Source organism: Molothrus aeneus, chromosome 2 (genome assembly GCF_037042795.1).
Source record: "Molothrus aeneus isolate 106 chromosome 2, BPBGC_Maene_1.0, whole genome shotgun sequence".
NCBI lineage: Eukaryota > Metazoa > Chordata > Aves > Passeriformes > Icteridae > Molothrus > Molothrus aeneus.
Genome location: NC_089647.1, coordinates 105,960,342 through 105,978,622, shown reverse-complemented (window position 1 = coordinate 105,978,622; position 18,281 = coordinate 105,960,342). Strand labels below are relative to the sequence as shown.

General features: G+C 41.3%; 1 protein-coding gene across 1 annotated transcript; it reads left to right on the top strand.

Annotated features, from left to right (window-relative positions):
• Nucleotides 1-1,596: 1,596 nt before the first annotated feature.
• Nucleotides 1,597-9,641, top strand: TASL (TLR adaptor interacting with endolysosomal SLC15A4). Its single transcript, XM_066571657.1, has 2 exons — nucleotides 1,597-1,668; nucleotides 8,648-9,641. Exon 2 carries the CDS (start codon nucleotides 8,649-8,651, stop codon nucleotides 9,522-9,524), a length of 876 nt encoding a protein of 291 aa, XP_066427754.1. The 5' UTR covers nucleotides 1,597-1,668; nucleotide 8,648; the 3' UTR covers nucleotides 9,525-9,641.
• Nucleotides 9,642-18,281: the final 8,640 nt, after the last annotated feature.

The following is an 18,281-nucleotide window of genomic DNA, read 5'->3' as shown; positions in this document are numbered from 1 at the left end:
TTTACTCTTCCTGTGAAGATCCAGTGGGAAAGGCAGCTGTTCCTCTGAGAATTCAGTGGAAAGGCTGTTCTGGTGTCCTGAAATCTCAGATTATCCAGGTAGGAATGCTTGGTTCCTTCCTCTGGGCAGAGGTTCTCCCCATGGGATGATTAATTTTATCAGTCATTCAGTGACAGTCGATGGCCTATTAACAGAAGATGTCTCTCCAGAGGGAGGATTGGTTTGTGGAAGATATAAAGAAAACTGCCCAATTAACAGAAGATAACTGCCAGACCTCTAACAGATGGCAAATAGAATACATATTGCCTTGCAGTCTAGGCCACACAGGGAGAATTTTACAGCAAAGATAGCTGATGAGACTTGCATTAAACTGCCAGTGTTGTCCAGTTTTTGTGCTGGTCCAGTTTTAGATGCTGTTGATCCTAGCATGGCATATGACTGGGTACAATATCACTTGTTAAACTGCTCTATGAATTAACTACAAATGTGTAGGTAGGGACAGAATGACACTTGTATTTTTTTCATGCCTACGTCTAAGAAGACTTTGGAAGAAGTCTGATATTATCCCCAATCGTATGTTGCATCATAGTGAATAATTAGGAAAATGACATTAACAGAAGTATTGTTTCTGGCTGGCAGAGGTGGAGGCTTCTGAGAAAAACACATGGTACTGAATGAGGAAGTTACAATTCAGTGAGAATTAAAATATATTTCTAATAGATTTCTCTTATTATTGCAATGTATGGATGCATAATGATGCCTTTTAAAGCAAATTCTGTCTATCCTATTGGGATCAATTCAAACAGTCCAGTTATGTGTTTCAAACAGTATTTGTCTTCTGCCCATAAGGAATACTCCAACACCAATCTCAAAGCCATATTCACTGTTTTCACACCTTACACTTGCTGGATGAATTCCTACTTGCCCCAGGTATTTTCATCCACTGCCCCTCCCAAGACAAACTTCCTGGCTATGGTACTGAGTGCTTAAACAGACAAGGCCTAACTTTCAGATCAACTTGTCCTGACAAATGTTGTCAAGTTTGCCAAAGCAAAACCTGAGAAAGACGCTGTGCTGTGCTGCTTGGTGGAAAATTATATGTACAAGGGTCTGCAGACAACAAAGTAGGCCTGCTGTGCAATGCATTTTTGCTTTGGCACCTCACTCTTCCAACCTATTTGGCCTGACAATCTTGACCTGTCAAGATGTCTTGCCATGTCAGCTAAAAGGAGAGTGATGGCTGAAATGGGGTGCACTGTAAGCTGCCAACAGATGAACAGTTTCTCTAAGATTGTTCTGAGTGTTTGACTCACCAGGGCTTTTTTTTCTTACAACAGTCCATCTGCCTGGACTGACAGTTTTGCAATCAGCTATTTTAACAGTACACAGTTTCACAATGAAGTTTTATTTGGACATAAAAGAGGAAGCAAGTTCAGCGTGTTGCAGTTCAGTCAGTTATAAAACCCCCTCATTTCCTAAGGGACTTTCTTTCTATACTTCTTTGCTATAGAGGTTTAGAAGTAAAACAGATGTTATCTTCGAAGTGCAATTAGAAAGGAAATAAAAACAGAACGTTGCATTTTGGGGTAGGACAGACCCACAGGAAGCTTCAAACTAGTTAGAAGACATCAATTTTTCTGTACCTGGCCAGCTGCTGTATCTTTGGAGGTAAGAACTAAAATATTCTGCATATTATATAAATGTATGAAAATGTTGCCCTTGCTTATCAAAGTGGCTTGGTTCTGTTTGTGTGGCACCACAGTTGATAGTTGGTAGAATGAGAATGCACTTTTTTCTGTTTTGAATGCACATGTGTTTGCAGAGTCTCAGCTTCTGTCCACAGACACTTACTGCTGCCTTAAGAAATGATGAGAACATTTCTAAGGTGCCATTTCTAGGGTGCCATCTTCACAACCATGACCAACTGTGGTTGCAATGAGACTTCAAAATGAAAACAAAATTTTTCCTCTGATACTTCTAAAGACTTTCATAAAATCAGACTAAACTGGTTTTTCAGCTAGTGAGCCTTACTAGCTGTGTTTCTTTTATAATAATTAAGATGTTGTTATTGAAATTTCTGTGCATGTTACTGTACTAAGTAATGTCCTCCAACTGGAGTACTCTATTTGTAGATTATAAATAAAACCAGGCACCAAAATAGATTAATGTGGGCATCATATTTAAAAAAAAGTTCATAAGAAGAAAGATGAGACTTGTCTGAGAACACAATGATGTTAAAATTATAAACAAAGAAATTAATTTTTTCCAATTCCCTGTGAATGTCCTGGTTTGCTGCAGATTCACAGCTTGACAAGGGTATACATGCACAACATGCCTCCTCCATTCCTTCACTCCTTCTGGGAAACACTTTCATCCTTTTCTGTCTTTCTTGCTTTACCATTTATTCTTTTAATTTCTAGAAAGTGTGTTCTCTTCTGTAAGAGTTCATGTCAATTTTTTGCCTCTCTACTTCAAAAGCTTAGATTCAAAATGTTGCAGTACATGTAGTTCAGTCATAACAGCTAACAACTCATTAAAATTAACACAGACATCCAGAGACATGAAATTATTTCCACACCAGGAAGAAAATGATAAAAGCACAGGGTAGAAATATTATGTAGTCAAGTCTTCCTTATCAATGTAGAACCTGATTCTTTCCTGCCTCAGATTTCACGCTGTTGTTTACAGCTGTGGGTATGAGATGTAAAATGCTATCCAACCAGATTGATGGGGTCCTAAACCAACTTTGTATAGACATAGATGATGAAGAAAAGTATGGAAAATTATGAACCAGGCTTGGTCTGTATGATGTTTTAAAGAACTTGAACTGGGTGGAAAAAAAACTTGGGTGGAAAAGTTTGAGAGCTCAAGAAGCTACATTTACTAACAGTAAATACAGTTTTCATTGTATTTTAATGGAAGTATGTCCTCCCCAACTCAATTTAAAGATACAACAGCACTCAGAAATACACTGAGAATGTATTTATTTCTAAATTAAAGAAGCTGAATGCTCCTGAAACTCATTGCCATCCATTTAGCATGATCAAAAATTGGTAGGCGTTTGTATAACAAGAGCATTCAACAGTATAGTAGACTTCTTGGGGAAGATGTCTCCCCTCTTGCTTCATTTAGCCTGTCCTTCCAGCAGATTCCCTCATACTCTTGATATACAGGATTATTATTCTTTCAAACCTACTTGTTCCCCTCGAACCAGCTCACATTCCCCCATGGGTGAGGTACTCCAGCTTTTCTACATCTCTTCAACTGTTGACGTGTGAATAAAGAAGATGAACAGGGCTTATGTTTTCTCCTGCGGGAGGAACGGAAGATGAGAGTCAAGAGAGATGTGGGGAGGGACAAGAGTGGTTTGGCTCACAATGACCGCTTAAAGAGCCTCTTGGTGCATCTCCTGTTCCCTGGATCTTCCAGAGCAACAGCCTCAGGGAGAGGAAATAACAAATGTAGTGGGCAGCATTTGGATGCTTGTGCAAAACCACCCTCTGGCTATTCATCTTCTCCTCTGCTGTGGGCAAAGTGAACCACTCCTACATCAAACAGCAGCCACTGCTATTGTAGAATTATAGTCAGAGAGAAGCATAAGTTGGAAAGGACCTCAAAATATCATCTGGTCCAACATTTCATGGGAGAGGAAGCCTAGATGAGATTATGTAGTGTCACTCATGCATTGAGAATGACACAGGAACAGGCGGGAGGCAGTATTGTAGAAAGACCAAAGAAGATTTATTCAAGAGAACCGTGTGGTTTATATAGAGTGATGCAATAGATTCTATTTGATTGTCTAACTAACAAAAACATCTTCCTCACACACTGTCCTTGAGCGGAGCAGACAGACGAAGTAGAAAAACACCACCTGCAGATTGTTTATACTTAACAAGTTATCACATCCTTACAACTCCCTAAAAATTCTCACAAGCTACTGTGAGAAACGCTTGCTATTTCTCTCTCTCTGTCCCATGGTATCCACAATGTAGAACCTTGTCCAATCCCACCTTGAAAACATCCAGCAAAGGGGACTCCCCCACGTGTCTGGTGAGGTTGTTCCAGTCATTGATTGTTCTTACTGTAAAAATTTCCTTCTCTTACCTCTTATCCCTGGGAGCACTGGGGACATGGTTTAGCAGTGAACATGGTGGCGCTGGATGAATGGTTGGACTTAATGATCTTAGAGGCCTTTTCCAACATATATGATTCTGTGATTCTATTCCAATGCAATTTGTGCTCATTGTCTTCTCCATGTGGCTGCTTGTGAAGACAGAGCCTCTGTCTTCTTTGCAGTTGCAGACACTGGAATACTATGATGAGCTGTCCCCTTCCCCATGTCTTTTCTCCAGGGAGAAGGGTCCTAACTCCTTCAAACTTTCCTCACAAGGCAGCTTTTCCAGCCCTTTTATCATCTTCCTGGCCCTGCATTGGACCATCTGCAGTCTGTCCACATCTTGTCTGAATTTTTTGGAACCAGAACCGGATGCTCCAGGGGCAGCCTGACAAATGCTGAGTGGGAAGATCCTGTCTCTATCTCAGCCAGCTGTGCCCCCATGGGTGCAGCTCAGGATCTGATTTTCCTCATTGCTGCAGCCCTGCTCTGCTGGCTCAGGGTCCCCTTGTTGTGCTCCAGCTCCTCTCAGCAAGGCTACCCAGGCACACAAATCCTGTGCTGGGCTCTTTGGTTGTGTCATCCAGTGCAGGAGCTGCCACTTGCCTTTGTTATCCTGATGCTCTTATTGCTCACCTTCCAGCCTGGGCAGGTCCCTCTGTAAAATGTGTCCATCTCACCACAAAATTTGGTGTCATTAACATTCCCTTTACCCAAGCCAAATGAGGTTCAGATACCAAAGATCTGTAGGCTTCAGGCATTAAGGAGAGGCTCTACTTACCCATGTGCACAGCTCATTATACTGCCTTCTTCACTGTCCTGGTTTCTCCGTGCTGGCTGCACTGAGGCTTCCTGGGAGCTGTTCCACACTAGCCCCAGGGGAAGGTGAGATCTGGGTCCTGCAATACTTGTAAGCTTGCTCTACAGACTATGCTGCTTGCCAGGACTCTTGCATGTGTGTCTGGCAATCTGAGGTGGATCCCACACCTCACTGAGGGGATGTTTGTATCTCCACAAACTGGAAAAATGTCTCTTAAAATAGGGAAAAAAATCAGACAGATCCATAGGATTTGAGTTCTCTCAAGACAGGGAGACTGTCATCTGGGATCTCATCTAGTAAATCAGCTAGAACTCAAGATATACTCTGTGATAAGAGCTGAGCTCCAGTCTCCAGCAGCACAACTTTAATGTCATTCAGAGCCCTGGTCAGGGATCTGAAAGCCAGACATATGCAACAGAAGATTGTCTCTTCTATGAGTTTCCATCCCCTCCTTTTGCAATGCAGAAGAATGTCTCTTTCCCCACTGAGCTGTGATCTCAGTAGGCATGATGTTCTTTCCATTCTCTCTAGTAACTTTTCATCTTGCTTAAGTTTTTGAACAGGACACAATTTATCATATCTCTGTGCACACTTCTCAGGCTTTCCGTAAGTGCTTATCCTGAGCCAAGAACTCCCTTTCTGTTTTCCTGCTCTCAGACTGTAATTTGAGTTCTTTATGCAAACATTGGCACTGTCTGCAAGCACTACAACCTAGCAAATTTGCTGCCACACACTGGTAATACCCCTGGATTCTCCATGTGACCTTAAACATTCATCCTGCCTTCAGGCTTTTCTTCTGCTGAAGAACTGAACAAAAACCTCGAGGAAGACATAGGAGTTTTTAAGATCATCTGACTGTAATAAAGACTATGTCAGATAGAAAAGACAGCATAAACCAGGCAGTCTTCTCCCTCTATCTCCACTAGGCTTAGACAGAGTGTAGTCAGTGCCCATTGCCAGGACATTAGAAACACAAGGAAAATTCTTTTTGTTCACCTTATACGCAAAATGTGCCAGATCACAATTGTAAAAGGGACTGGTTTTCCTTGTGCAACAAAAAGTTACACAATTATTTTCAGGAGGATGTAAGTGAAATCTGGATTTAAGGAGCATGAAACCCAAATATTGAAAGACATCAGATATAACCTCTGTGCCCTTGGAATCCTGGTGTGCATGGAGAGGGGATTAAGAGAAGAGGCACGAGAAAGCAGAATTAATGGAAACTGCAATCCTTATCAGATTTAAAATGCAAAAATTAAAGGTGGCACAGTTGCATGACAGTTGGAGTGATGGGATAATAACTTGTCAGGCATATATTATATTAAGTACTAGGACAAGAAACACCAGAGATACATGCACCTCCCTTTTGCATTCATGCTCTCAGCACTCCTATCAAAATTTCTCTCAGATTTCCATGCAGAGCTGGGAAGAGCCAGATCAGTGTGGCAGCCTTTGCCAGCCTCAGAGGCCAATCTTGTAACTCATTCAGCAGAACACACAACTCTGAGCACAATGAGACCCTAATATTTTTGAATTTGCCAATTCTTTTGTTTCCACTCCTGTTCTCAGTGTGCTCCAACATTCTTAAAATAAGCATAGCAGAATGGAGTGCAAAGAAATGAAACCAATGGTTTCATTTCCCTCCTGTAGCACCTTATGGCAGAAACAAGTCACATCTGGGGAGCAGGAAAGACCAAAGTGTCACATGCTGCCTGAGCACAACTGCCCTTGCCTATGTTGGTTGAGCAGTGGACAGGCTGTATGTTACATTTCCACTCATTTTTCCAAATCCACATTAAAAATAACATACAAATGAATGCATAACAGTTCCAGATTCAAGCTAGCCATGGTTAGAAGTGACTTTGCAATAAGGACATCTGGGCCTGCATAGAGGAGGGAAGGGAGGGAAGAGAAGCCTTTGCAAAAAGGGAACAGAAGCAGAAGACAGAGTTGATAACCTGAGCAGCTCTAACATTTGGGTAAGATTTCTATGGGGGCACCTTAATTACAGCTAAAAGCCAAAGCAAGACAACAGCACCATATTACAAGAACTGCCAAGCCCCAAACATGATTTTCCTCCCTTCTGTGTAAATAGGTCACTTTTAATTAAATGTTACTGACTGTGGGAAATCTCACACAACTGGGAGCAACAAAGAGAATCCAGGGTCACCAAAGCAAGTGTTTGGACACATCTAATTCCCATTAATATTTCTGCCTGAAGGAAGGTTATTTTCACCTTTCTCTTCTACCTTCTTCATGGTGTGGAAGTGATTCCCTTCTCCCAAGGAAAGTCTTGTCTCACACTGTGACATTTATGCAAAGTCTATCTCCATGCTTAGACAGGATTTAGCCAACAATTATTAGTGGAGCATTTTGCATTAGCAACTGTGACACATGAAAACTTTACTAAGAAATGAGAGTCCCTTCACTCTTGGAAAAGACCATTTTTAGTATATAAAAAAAAAAAAAAAATTATTTTTACTTTAAATCTGCCTTCTCTTTGCTGGACCAAACAATTTCTTTAGAACATCTTTCCCATTGATTGTATCCTTGACATCTTTCCAAAAAAAAAGACAGAGGTGGATTTAAAACATTTTTTTTGGTAGTCCAGCTGCCAAAGCTTGGGAAGGACATTTACAGCATGTGTGTCCTTGCTGGCAAATCCTGTCTTTAATTACTAACATTTCTGTGCAGCTTTTGGGTCTGAGCTGCCTGCTCAGAGAGTGGAGAGAGTTAGTGACTGCTGGAACCCAACTGTGCCTTTGCATGCAATGAAAACTGATTCCAGAGCTGTGGTATGGCTAATCCCACAGTGAAAGAGCGAGCTGGAGTACTTCTGAAATGTGCACTTTCCTGTGCATTGCACTGAAATCTGTCTCCTCAAAAGTACCCTGCAGATATCTATGTCTAGGATCTAGTTTAAGATCCTTTTATAGCAACTGGAGAGTGATAAGGAAATCTAGGACACAATTCATTTCATTTTGATTTAGGTGGCTAAACCAGGCCAGATGAATCATGCCTCCAAAACGTTTTGCTTTTTCCACTGACATTTTCACGTATAAAATGTAGAGACCGTTAATTCCATCCTGATTGCAATGCAGAAGTGCAAAGTGCAAATTTAATGGTCTGAGATTTTTTAATGAAAAAGGAACAACACCTACAGTTGTTGATTAGTCTGGAACAGAAGGGGTGATACTCTCAATATGAATATCAAATCACCAAAGTTCAGAGGCAGCTAACAAACCACACATAACAAAAGTTGCTTCAAATCATATGAGACAAAGGGGAAACCCCTGACTTCTTAAAAGCATATAAGAAAAAGGGGGAAACCCCTGGCTTCTTAATGAACTCCAGGGCAAAATTAGATGCATTTTAGTGTAAGCTATTACAGCAGCTGTTTCACAACAAAAGACTTCTTGTTCCTCTCTCCACATCCATTGGATGCATTGGATGTGCAATACATTGTGTTATACAAGATATGCTTTGGTGAGATTCAGCACAACAGGGACACTGGCTGGTCACTTCACTCACTGACTCAAGTGCCCAGTAAGGCAGAGACACTCCTGTTCATGTCCAAATTGGAGCCATCTCTTTGCAGCTAGTAACAGACTGGTAAGGGCAATCACAGCTCAGGGAGTTTAAAATGAACATTTTGTAATTAACTTCTTCTTATAATTTTTGTGTCTGCTGGTGGTTCCTTTCCCTTGGAGAAGGATGCTGTCAGAAGGTTACCTTCACAGAATCACCTACCTTTGGGAAGACCTGAACCCTGCGCTCTACGAGAGTTTGCCTGATGAAGGGGTGTATGAAATGAGCTCCATTAGTTATTCTTCCACAGGCGAAGCACAAGGAAAAAGCCTCCTTCAGAGATGCAGATCTGCTGGCAAGCACATTTCCTCAGTCTGCTCTAGAGGCAGCAAGCACAGCAGAAGGCAGAAGGACAATCTCCCACAACCTGTCCAGCACCCAACACCCACAGGGCAGCCACCTCCAGCTACGCATGTCTGTGAGGAGCTGACCAAAAAAGTCACCTACCGGGTTCCACCTTCCTGCAAGAGCATTTGCAAGAACTACAACGATTTGCATATAGCTGGGGACTACGTGGTGCCAATCAGCTCGGTCACCACAGATTTTGCTTGTGACAGTGGCATAGGCCCCTTCTTGGAGTCCTCGGAGATCCCTCCGGCCATGGAGTCCGTGAAGGCTCCCCCCATGAGTGACACCATCCGCAGGCCAGGCCAGGGCCACTCCTCGTGCTGGCGGCTGGCCAGCCTGGGGCCCCACCTGCAGCCCCTCTCCGACTCGGCCCTCAATGAGTACCTGGAGCAGAAGCTGCTGGAACTGTACAAGCAGTACATCATGGACAGCACAGCCAACAGGGCATCTCCCACCCAGATCCTGGCCTCGGAGCTAATCATGACCAACGTGGACCAAATCAGCATGCAGATATCCCGGGAGAGGAACATGGAGGCTGTCAAGGCCAAAGACATTGTCATTAGCCGCTTCTTACAAATAGCCAGTGGGAAGGTTTCCTCAGAAATGAGCACACCTACTCTGCATATCTCCCAATACAGTCACATTAATGCTTAGTGTTGGAATGCTAGACAGTTTTTATGTTCTTCAAAGTTGGTTTTTGGTTTAAGATACTTTCTGCTTAATAAAAATTTATTTACCATCCACCACTTAAATAAAACCTTTCGGTACATATTAAACGAGTAAAACTACCTGTACTCCTGTGCTGTGCAGCTCCTACTGTGGACCAGTAAGTTATTTTTTTCTTTTAAGCTTTTTTAATGAACCTCAGACATTTAAAAAAGTTTCACAGAAAAAATTACTAAGAGCATATGAAACTCTTCCAGGTGCTCAGGTGTTCTCTTTCTGCCCCACATACTTGAAGAATCATTTCAAATTCCCTCTCTCTGGCAGCTGCCATCCTACCTCTGGGTCTGTGCTTATGCAGGCTTACACTCATGTGAGGACAAGCAAGCACAGTGTTGGCACAGCCACAGAAATAAAGAATTTAGGTTGTCATCTACTTCACCTCCCTGCGCTTAAGGGCTTTACTTGAGGACATCCCTCACAGAAGGTTTTATAATTTGTTCTTAAAGATATTAAGGGATAGACAGTTTACAGCTCTTTCTATGCTAACCCTAATAATTTAATTGGTGTCTTCCTGTTCAAGAGCTACCTTCCCTTTTTGTGAAGCACAAGCCGTTTCCAAACAGACAGCATCCTCTGGAGTGTGTGTGTAAACCTGTATGCTTTGCTCTGCTTGAACCCTCACAATGAGCACTGGGGACCTGTGATCACAGACAGACGCCACCTTGGCCAGGTGCTTACACACCTGACCCTGTGGAGGGGTCATGCGGGGACAGCAATAGTAATAAAGGCAGAAGAGGAAAGAAAATTGACCTTTGTTAAGAGAATTGCATGTTGAAGGCAAATGGCTACTCCAAAGCCAGTTGGATTAATGTGAACAGTGCCCTGGAATGCAGAAGAAAAGCTGAAATGGAGCATTTGACACTGTGACTGAAAAATTCTTTTGTTAGGATTGTTGTATCATAGATCAAGGTCATTTGAACTTGATGTAATAGGACCTTCTAATAGAAGGTCCTATTTTGTAAAATTTCAGCAAGTCTTAACAAAGAAGAAAGAAACAATAACCAGAGCTGCCTTATGGCAAGGGTTGGTACCTACTCTGAGTGTTCATAATGTATATTGACAATGCCAATCCATCATTGGTTGAAATTCTGAGTATCAGTATAATATAAATACTAATTTATACTAAATATTCATGAAATTATTTCATGTTATTGTTTCCACAGTGTTGCTTGGCTTTTATGTGCTTTTCCCCCATATTTATTTATTGATGTATTTTATTTAAAGCAGGTTTTTATGTCTATTTCAAATTCCAAACGTAAGGTGATAAACATGTCAGCTTATTCTGTTGCTGCTGTTTTTCCAGAGATTACTGGGATAGCCCAGCATATTTTCCTGCATGTGCAGGTATTAAAAAAAGTTGCCATGAGAACCTGTGATGCTTAAATCCAGAGGGTGTATTATTCAGCAATTCAAGACAGATAATTTCTGTCATGCAATATTTCTAGACTGTGATCAAATGCTATTTACAAATAATAAAAAAGGGCTATTTTTAGGGGAAAATAACAATCATGGTAATGCATAGGCACACACATACATTCTGCATGCAATATCCATTACCAACAACCTGGAAAAATGACTTCCAGAGGAGAGAAAAAGCACGGAAATGTAACAGCTTTTATATCCTACAGATACAGATTCAGGCTTTTCAAAACACTAGGCATTTGTTCATGCCTATTGAAATTCACATCACTGAATTTCAGTTGCAAAGATGTAGTGGAAAGCAACTTGCAGAGTTGAATGCATAAATCAATACCCTTGCTGAAAGATCTGACTCTCCATCAGAGGCCACAATCAATTCTTGCACTCAGCTCGCCCCACTCCACAGAGCTCGTCCTCCACAAACCGAGCAGCATTTTATCATCTCTTACTCAGAAATCCCAATCTTCATTTCCACCCAGACACGTGGGCAGCACCTGGTCACCATGTCCTCTTTCTCAGAACAGAAGCAGCAAAGAGGGAGGGCAGCTGGAGAACAGGGGCCAAGGGCTCTGCCCAAACCCGGGTGGAAACCCCACAGCTGCTGTGCCAGGGGCTGCAGCCAGAGCCAGGGGCAGTGCTCAGAGAACAGCAGTGCAGAGCAACAACTTAAATGCACACAAACAGGCTCATGCATATGAAGGGCATGTTTGATATTTATCAATCAACTACAAACAATTCCATTCTCAGGCAGCTTTCTTCCAAGCAACTCATACTTCCTGCAGTCATACTGACTTTCAAAAAAAAGATCTTATTTTGTATTATCAGACTGTCATTACTAACTTTATTTTATTTTATAAAAAGGTCATAATCATTGCAGAAGCAGATTTATTCTGGAAAGACAGCATCAGCCATTTCTTCCCCACATACGGTTATTTTCTTTTCTCTCTCTAAATATAAATGCCCATTTCACTTGGAGTCCTGTAGTGTGTCTGTTTCTCACATGAATTGCATACCAGCCACGTGCCATTATCTGAAGGCAGTTTGTACATAAACAACCATTTCTTCCTTTCTACTATACTCAGATGAAAGTGCATTTATATCTCTGTCCTTCTTCCATTTAAACGTAATCTTGCTCTGCACAGGTGCCTCTCTAGGTGTGCCTGTTTCCTGCTGAAAGCACTTGGATAGCAATTAGGCTGCTATTAGCATGACTCAGGTTGTTATCTAAAGCGATTATCATTTTCTGTCTCCCTCTCTCTCTCTCCCCCACCTCCTCTTCTGCCTCAGGGTCAAGCATTTAAAGAGAGAGATCCCAATTTTTTAGTAGCTCTCTTAAATAATTAATTTTTGGTCAGGGGCATATATAATTTCTTGACGTGAGCTTGTCAAAATGCTGATCGGAATCCCTGTGTCTAGATAGTGTGTGGAGAGGAGAGGAGAGGGAGAGGAGAGTTTGAATTCTGCTCTCGCAATACATCCTAACAGTATGGCTATTTTAATATGACTAACATAATTTAAGAAGGCAAAGAAAATTGTCATGAACATTTCAGTAACTCTTTGGTTGAAATTTTGACCAGCTGTCAAGAAATTGTTCTCAGAAGGAGAGTTTATAGCCACCTTCAGCACACTCCAGCAGCTTCCTTAGGCATTTTTTTGCAGAACATATTACTCATTGCTGACAACATGATTATAGCAGCTTGGAATTTTATTGTTTATAGGTGTTGTAACTGTGCCTCCAATAGTCTGAACCCATCACTGTGGCAGATGAACATTACTCCTGGACTCCAGGAAGGTTGGACTGTGTAGTGTGACAAGAAAAGCCCTTGGCAGAGGGAGAAAAGAGAGGGAAAAGGACTTTGTCAAATTTGTTGCAACCTGTAGGTCCTGCCTTTGATTTTAACCCCTTTGCTGGCCTTGATTTCTTGTCTGTACCAAGAAACACTGGAGGGAAGAAAAATTGATATAAAGTGAAGACTGGGCTTTGTGCTGAATGTGAAAGTGAGCATTTCATGCTCTGGTTGTTCGGTTCAGATGAAGGCAAAAAGCCAACATCTAAAACTGAAATAAAAGAAGTTCTACAGTGCTGACTCCAACCAGGCATACTGCTGGTATTTCACCTTGGGGAAGCTGGGACCTCCCAGCACCCCAAGGTTCATCTCATTCCCCTTCTACTGTCCTTTCAAAGATTGAAGCAGTGGGGATTTATTTAGGACTATCCCTTCCCTGAGCTTCTTCCTACCACAGGTTTCTCTCTGAGATAGGACCTGCTGGGATGTAACCAGCTGCCAGTATAAATGGCTTGGGCAGGAGGGAGTAAGAGGGACTGCAGGTTTTGTTACCTTGATTATCAGAATTGCTGTAACCTATCTTGCTGCTATGGACAGTATGGGCTGGGAGACATCCCTCGTTCTCCCAGATTCAGGAAGGATAATTATCAATTCAGGGAGATCAATCAGCATGCTGCAGTGACATCTCACTGCATTCTTTAAACCAATACCGACATATGAAAGGACTGCTACCCTTTTGGTAACTGGTGAAGTTACTAACTTGCCACACACCTCATTAAATGCAACAGCTGGTGTGTGCCTGCTTGGCACCTCTCTGTTCACAGCAACCCCCTCTCTGACAGACTCACACAGTGGCTATGGACAGTGCTCAGAAGGGACATGAATTTCTCCATCTGCATTAATTACATAGAGTGTTGTAGGGGGATAGAATATAAGTAAATAAAGGTTGTATAGAAAGTAATCTTATGCCCTAAAGAGTTGCAGCTGGGTTAATTATTAAAGATTAGGAGCAGGCCTGACTTTATTGGCCACAGCCAATAAGAAGAGTGTTACAGAAGAGTGGATTGGTTGGTTGAGGGGGATCTGGAGTCAGTTGGCTGCTGTGAGAAAAAGGAAGAGTTAGTGCCTAGAGGAACTGCCTATGAGAAACATCAAGGAGGTATGAAACTCTAGCAATATGGAACCCTTGCAATGTAATGACAACAATATAATGAAAACAGAGTGTGAGCATGACAGCAGCCAAAATCAATGTATTGGGCAACCAAATTGACAGGGCTGATCTCTAGCTGGTGGAGCCATGCCAGCTAATGTGGACTGAGACCTGCTCAACCAATTTGTGTTGTGCTGGGTAAAACCATCACTCTTTGAAGGGCATTTGCAGTTTAGAAATGTGTAGCAGAATATGACTAACATGTAAAGGAACACAAGTTTAGGTCAAACCAGAATTATTCTGTGCACTGCAGCATTATTTCTGCTTCTGCTGCACTGGGAAGAGCTGGTTTGCTGCCTCTCAGGCATTTCTGCTGACAGGATTAGGATGGCTTTTCGGAACATTAGGCAGGTTTTCTAAGGGCTGAAGGGAACAATGCTCCTGAGGCTCATTCTCACACCTTCTTACATCTCTTTCAGGGCAAATGTTGAATGAACTACCTTGCTTGAAGTGGAAATCCCCTCTAGGAGTATTAACAGTGCCTCATTTTGTTAACATCTGGTTATTACTGAACTCTGTGCTGCTGTCCTTCACAATGTGACACTCCAGCTTTAGCTTTCCACACAGCTGGTCACTGAGGGCTCCTGCATTTCTGCTGTGTCAAAACCTCCAGGACTGCCCCAGCATTTCTCTCCATCCTCCTGCCATGCAACTCTACATTTGGTGGTTTTGCAAGCTGTGCTCTCTAAGCTCCCCTTGCCCCTATAATCCCCCCTCACAGAAGATGATCCTGGCTCCCTTAACAACCAGAACAATCAGTCTGATGGCAGAGTCATATCCTGAACATCTGGAGGGAACCACTGGCAAAGGGAGATGGGGAGGCAAAGGCTGGTGATGGCCTGAGTTCCTGTGGGAGAAGTGAGGAACTCCTGCGAAGGTGGAGGAAGCCCTTGCAGAGCTGAATTTGTGGAACAAACTGGGAGATGGTGGGCAGCTGAGGAAAGAGGTTTCACAATCTCCCCAGGGAAGACAAGCCTGAGGGATGGCAGCATTTCCAGCCACTCCCTGGATGGAAGGAGTGTCTCTGTACTGTAAAGACAGCAATCTCCCAGCTCCACCCATGGCATTTTTCAAGCATAAAGAGTTGTAGGATCCCACTTGGGGTTTTGTTCCTTGTCTCTGCAGCCACACCTGGGCAGAACACACCAGGGGCCTCTGGCCACAGCAGTGCCCACCAGCTCTGCTGGACAGATGTATTCCAGCCTCCACTCCTGCTCCTGGGGGTGACTGGAGCCTGGGGGCTGCAGCAGCTGCTGATGCTGTTCCTGGAGCAGTGGCCACTCCACAACCTTCCTCCAGACCCCACACTGGCTGTCTCAGCTCTATTTCCCTTCTTTACTGAACTTTGCTTGCTAAACACAAAGTGGGATAGGAAACCTTTCTTAAGAACAAGGAATGGGAAAGACAGGAATTACAGAGTCAGGCCATGAAGTGGCTTTTTTACAAATAAATTTTTCTGTAACCTGAGCTAGACTATGAGAATAAAATCATAGTTGTCAGAGCTGACTTTGGTATTTTCATTGATGCAGTTGTCTAACGTTCATCTTTACACACAAGGTGCCTTGACTGAAAATGGATCCTGTTTGGAGGGTAAAGATGGAACAGGATAGAAACCAACCAGTAATAATTTGATCAGTACCATTTTAACACAGTTGACATATTCCTATGCATTTCTACATAGAAACCATATCAAAAGAAAAAAAGAAAGATCTTAACCAAGGTAGGCTTACCAATTTTAAGAAAGAGAGGTTAGAGGTTTTCAGTTACAGCATTTTAAGCCAATTAATCTCAAGGTTTAGGTGACCTATTTAGCAAAAGCTGGCCAAAGTGTCACTACAGAAGCCCAGTGCTTGACTAAAGTACATTCAAAGCCATACAAGTGTGCAACTCAAATTGCTATTAAGACATTCAATTTTATATAAATCTTCACAGTTCATTATAGACAGATGTGACATTTGGATTGGGTGCAATGATAGAAAGAAATCTATTAGTAGAAAAAAGAACTAGTTAATTATTTTTAATTCACAGAACTAATTTTTGCTTCAATTTATGTTCTTCAAACCTATAGCATCCAATTTACAGTTTTAGTTCCAATCAGGCTACCAGCTCTTTGTGTACAATTTGCTTTATCATCTTGTCTTAGCAACTCTGATCTGTGAGCACTTAATTTAATTTCCTTTCCTCTGGTCTTGCTATTTTCTTCTTCTGTTACTTTGTCCTTTGGTTGCATCCCTTCTGTCCAGGTGACTTGCAATGTGCTCTCCTTTGGCATAAGGATGTCACAGGGCTGTTACACAACTGAATCAATGGTGATGTACAGAGCAGATCTAAGGTAGCTTTTTTCCCCCTTCATCCTACTTTTAGTTCAGGCCTTGACCAGCTAAATTTAGATAAGAAGCTAGAGTTTTAGTCATTGGAAAAAGTATTAAAATGAATTGATTACAGCAACATAAGCTTTATAAAACAAGTATAGTAAAGTTTCTTATTTCTGTTAGCCTATGACCTATTGCAAAAAAAAAAATCCAGACTGAACATAGAGTCCAGAGCACTCCTATGGAAAATGGAAGGTCTATTAATAAGTGTACTTTTGAAGACTGGAGCAAAGCAGAATGGTTTCTGATGGAATCACATTCATTAAATCAATTTGAAATTATTGAAATGCTAGATTCATCCCTTTGTAAAAAATATATTGCCTTTCAGTCAGGAACATGATTATTTACTAATTATTTCATCATATTTCTAAGGTACTTGTGTAATGATCAATTAATCTGATGTCAGCTGTCATTGCATACACTATAAAGGTTATTGAACCATTGATGTATAGAAATATGCAATTGAAGATCAAAGGCAGTAGTAAGAAGATAAACCAGTTTGAGATTGCATTTTGTTTGCATGCCAATTGTCAAGTACTGTGAAATGAAGTTCATCAGTGACCTGTTTCCTTATTCTGCTCACATGAACAACAGCATATGGGAAAATTCCATTAATTGTATTTTTATCAAATGAAGTCACTGAAGCCTCTGATCCTTGACTGTTAGATGTGATTAACATATTTAAAAAACCAGTAAAGTAAAAGAAGAGGAAAAACAGTATGATCTGTCAAATACAAATTTAAAAATAATATTTAAAAGCCAAGTTTTGTTATAGGCAAGTTGTATCATCTTGACTCCAATTAAATAGCACTTTTCTTTGCAAGTCACGACCTCAGTGGACTAAGTCATTCAACAAAGTATTAGTCAGTTTAAGTAAGGTACCAGATGGAAACCTTTAATACAAAGAAGGAAAATTTATCCAAAATATATGAACAGTAACTTCCGTGATGTGACTGGCAGAGAAGCTGTTAGATGTACCAAGTTAGATTGATGTTTTCACAGTGAGATGTTCAAATCTCATAATCTCATGCATGTTTCCATGCATGATTTGTTATTGCTATTATTATTTATTTATTTGTCTTGCTTTTGATAGATAGAATAAGCTAAGGCTGTAAGGAGATGCAACACCTCATTTTTATTCATATTTGATGATATGAAGGCAGGATTGCAGTGGAAGAATTAAGAGAGAAGATTGATGTGCTCAAAACAAGGAAATAGTAAAACTATTTTTGTAGAAGGGTGGGGAAGGCCGGACTGAATAAGTCAAGGATTTTGTAGTGCTTGAGAATGCAGAAGCTGAGAACTTGGACAAGAGCCATCTGTATCTGTTGATGGACACAGCAACAGATTTGTATTTGGCATGCGGAATAAACTTAAGGTAAAAGGACAACTGAAGATGTAGCTATTGTGAAACCAAATAGAATTAAAGGGTTTTTTAAATTGTTGTTTATGCAGAATAGAATAAAACATCTTTGTACTCTGAAGGTAAAGATAAAAAAGAATTCAGGAGAAATGCAAAAGAAAATATAATGGGGACATGAAGACATGGAGACAAAGGACAGAGGACATTGAATTTAAAGGGCAATGTTTTACAAGAAAAATGAAGACATGAAAAGGTGAAGTGTAATGGAACCAAAAGGTTGAAATGTAATTTTAATTTGGCATGCTCAACAGTTATTTTATCAAGAAAAATAATGAAGAAGGAAATAAGGAAAAGTGTGATGTCAGGTAAAGGATGTGAAAGGATCTAGAACTGTGGTCAACAGAGTTGCAAACATCATTTGTCTAGGAAGACTTAGAAGTCATAGCTGAAACAGGGAATTATGCTCATAGAAGAAAGGAAAGGGAATAGAAAGGAGATATTTTAAGATGAAAAAATATCATTGAACTGGAAGGA

What these genes read in the sequence shown, in the direction of transcription:
- TASL (XM_066571657.1), top strand. Translation starts at nt 8,649, where the DNA reads ATGCTGTCAGAAGGTTACCTTCACAGAATCACCTACCTTTGGGAAGAC.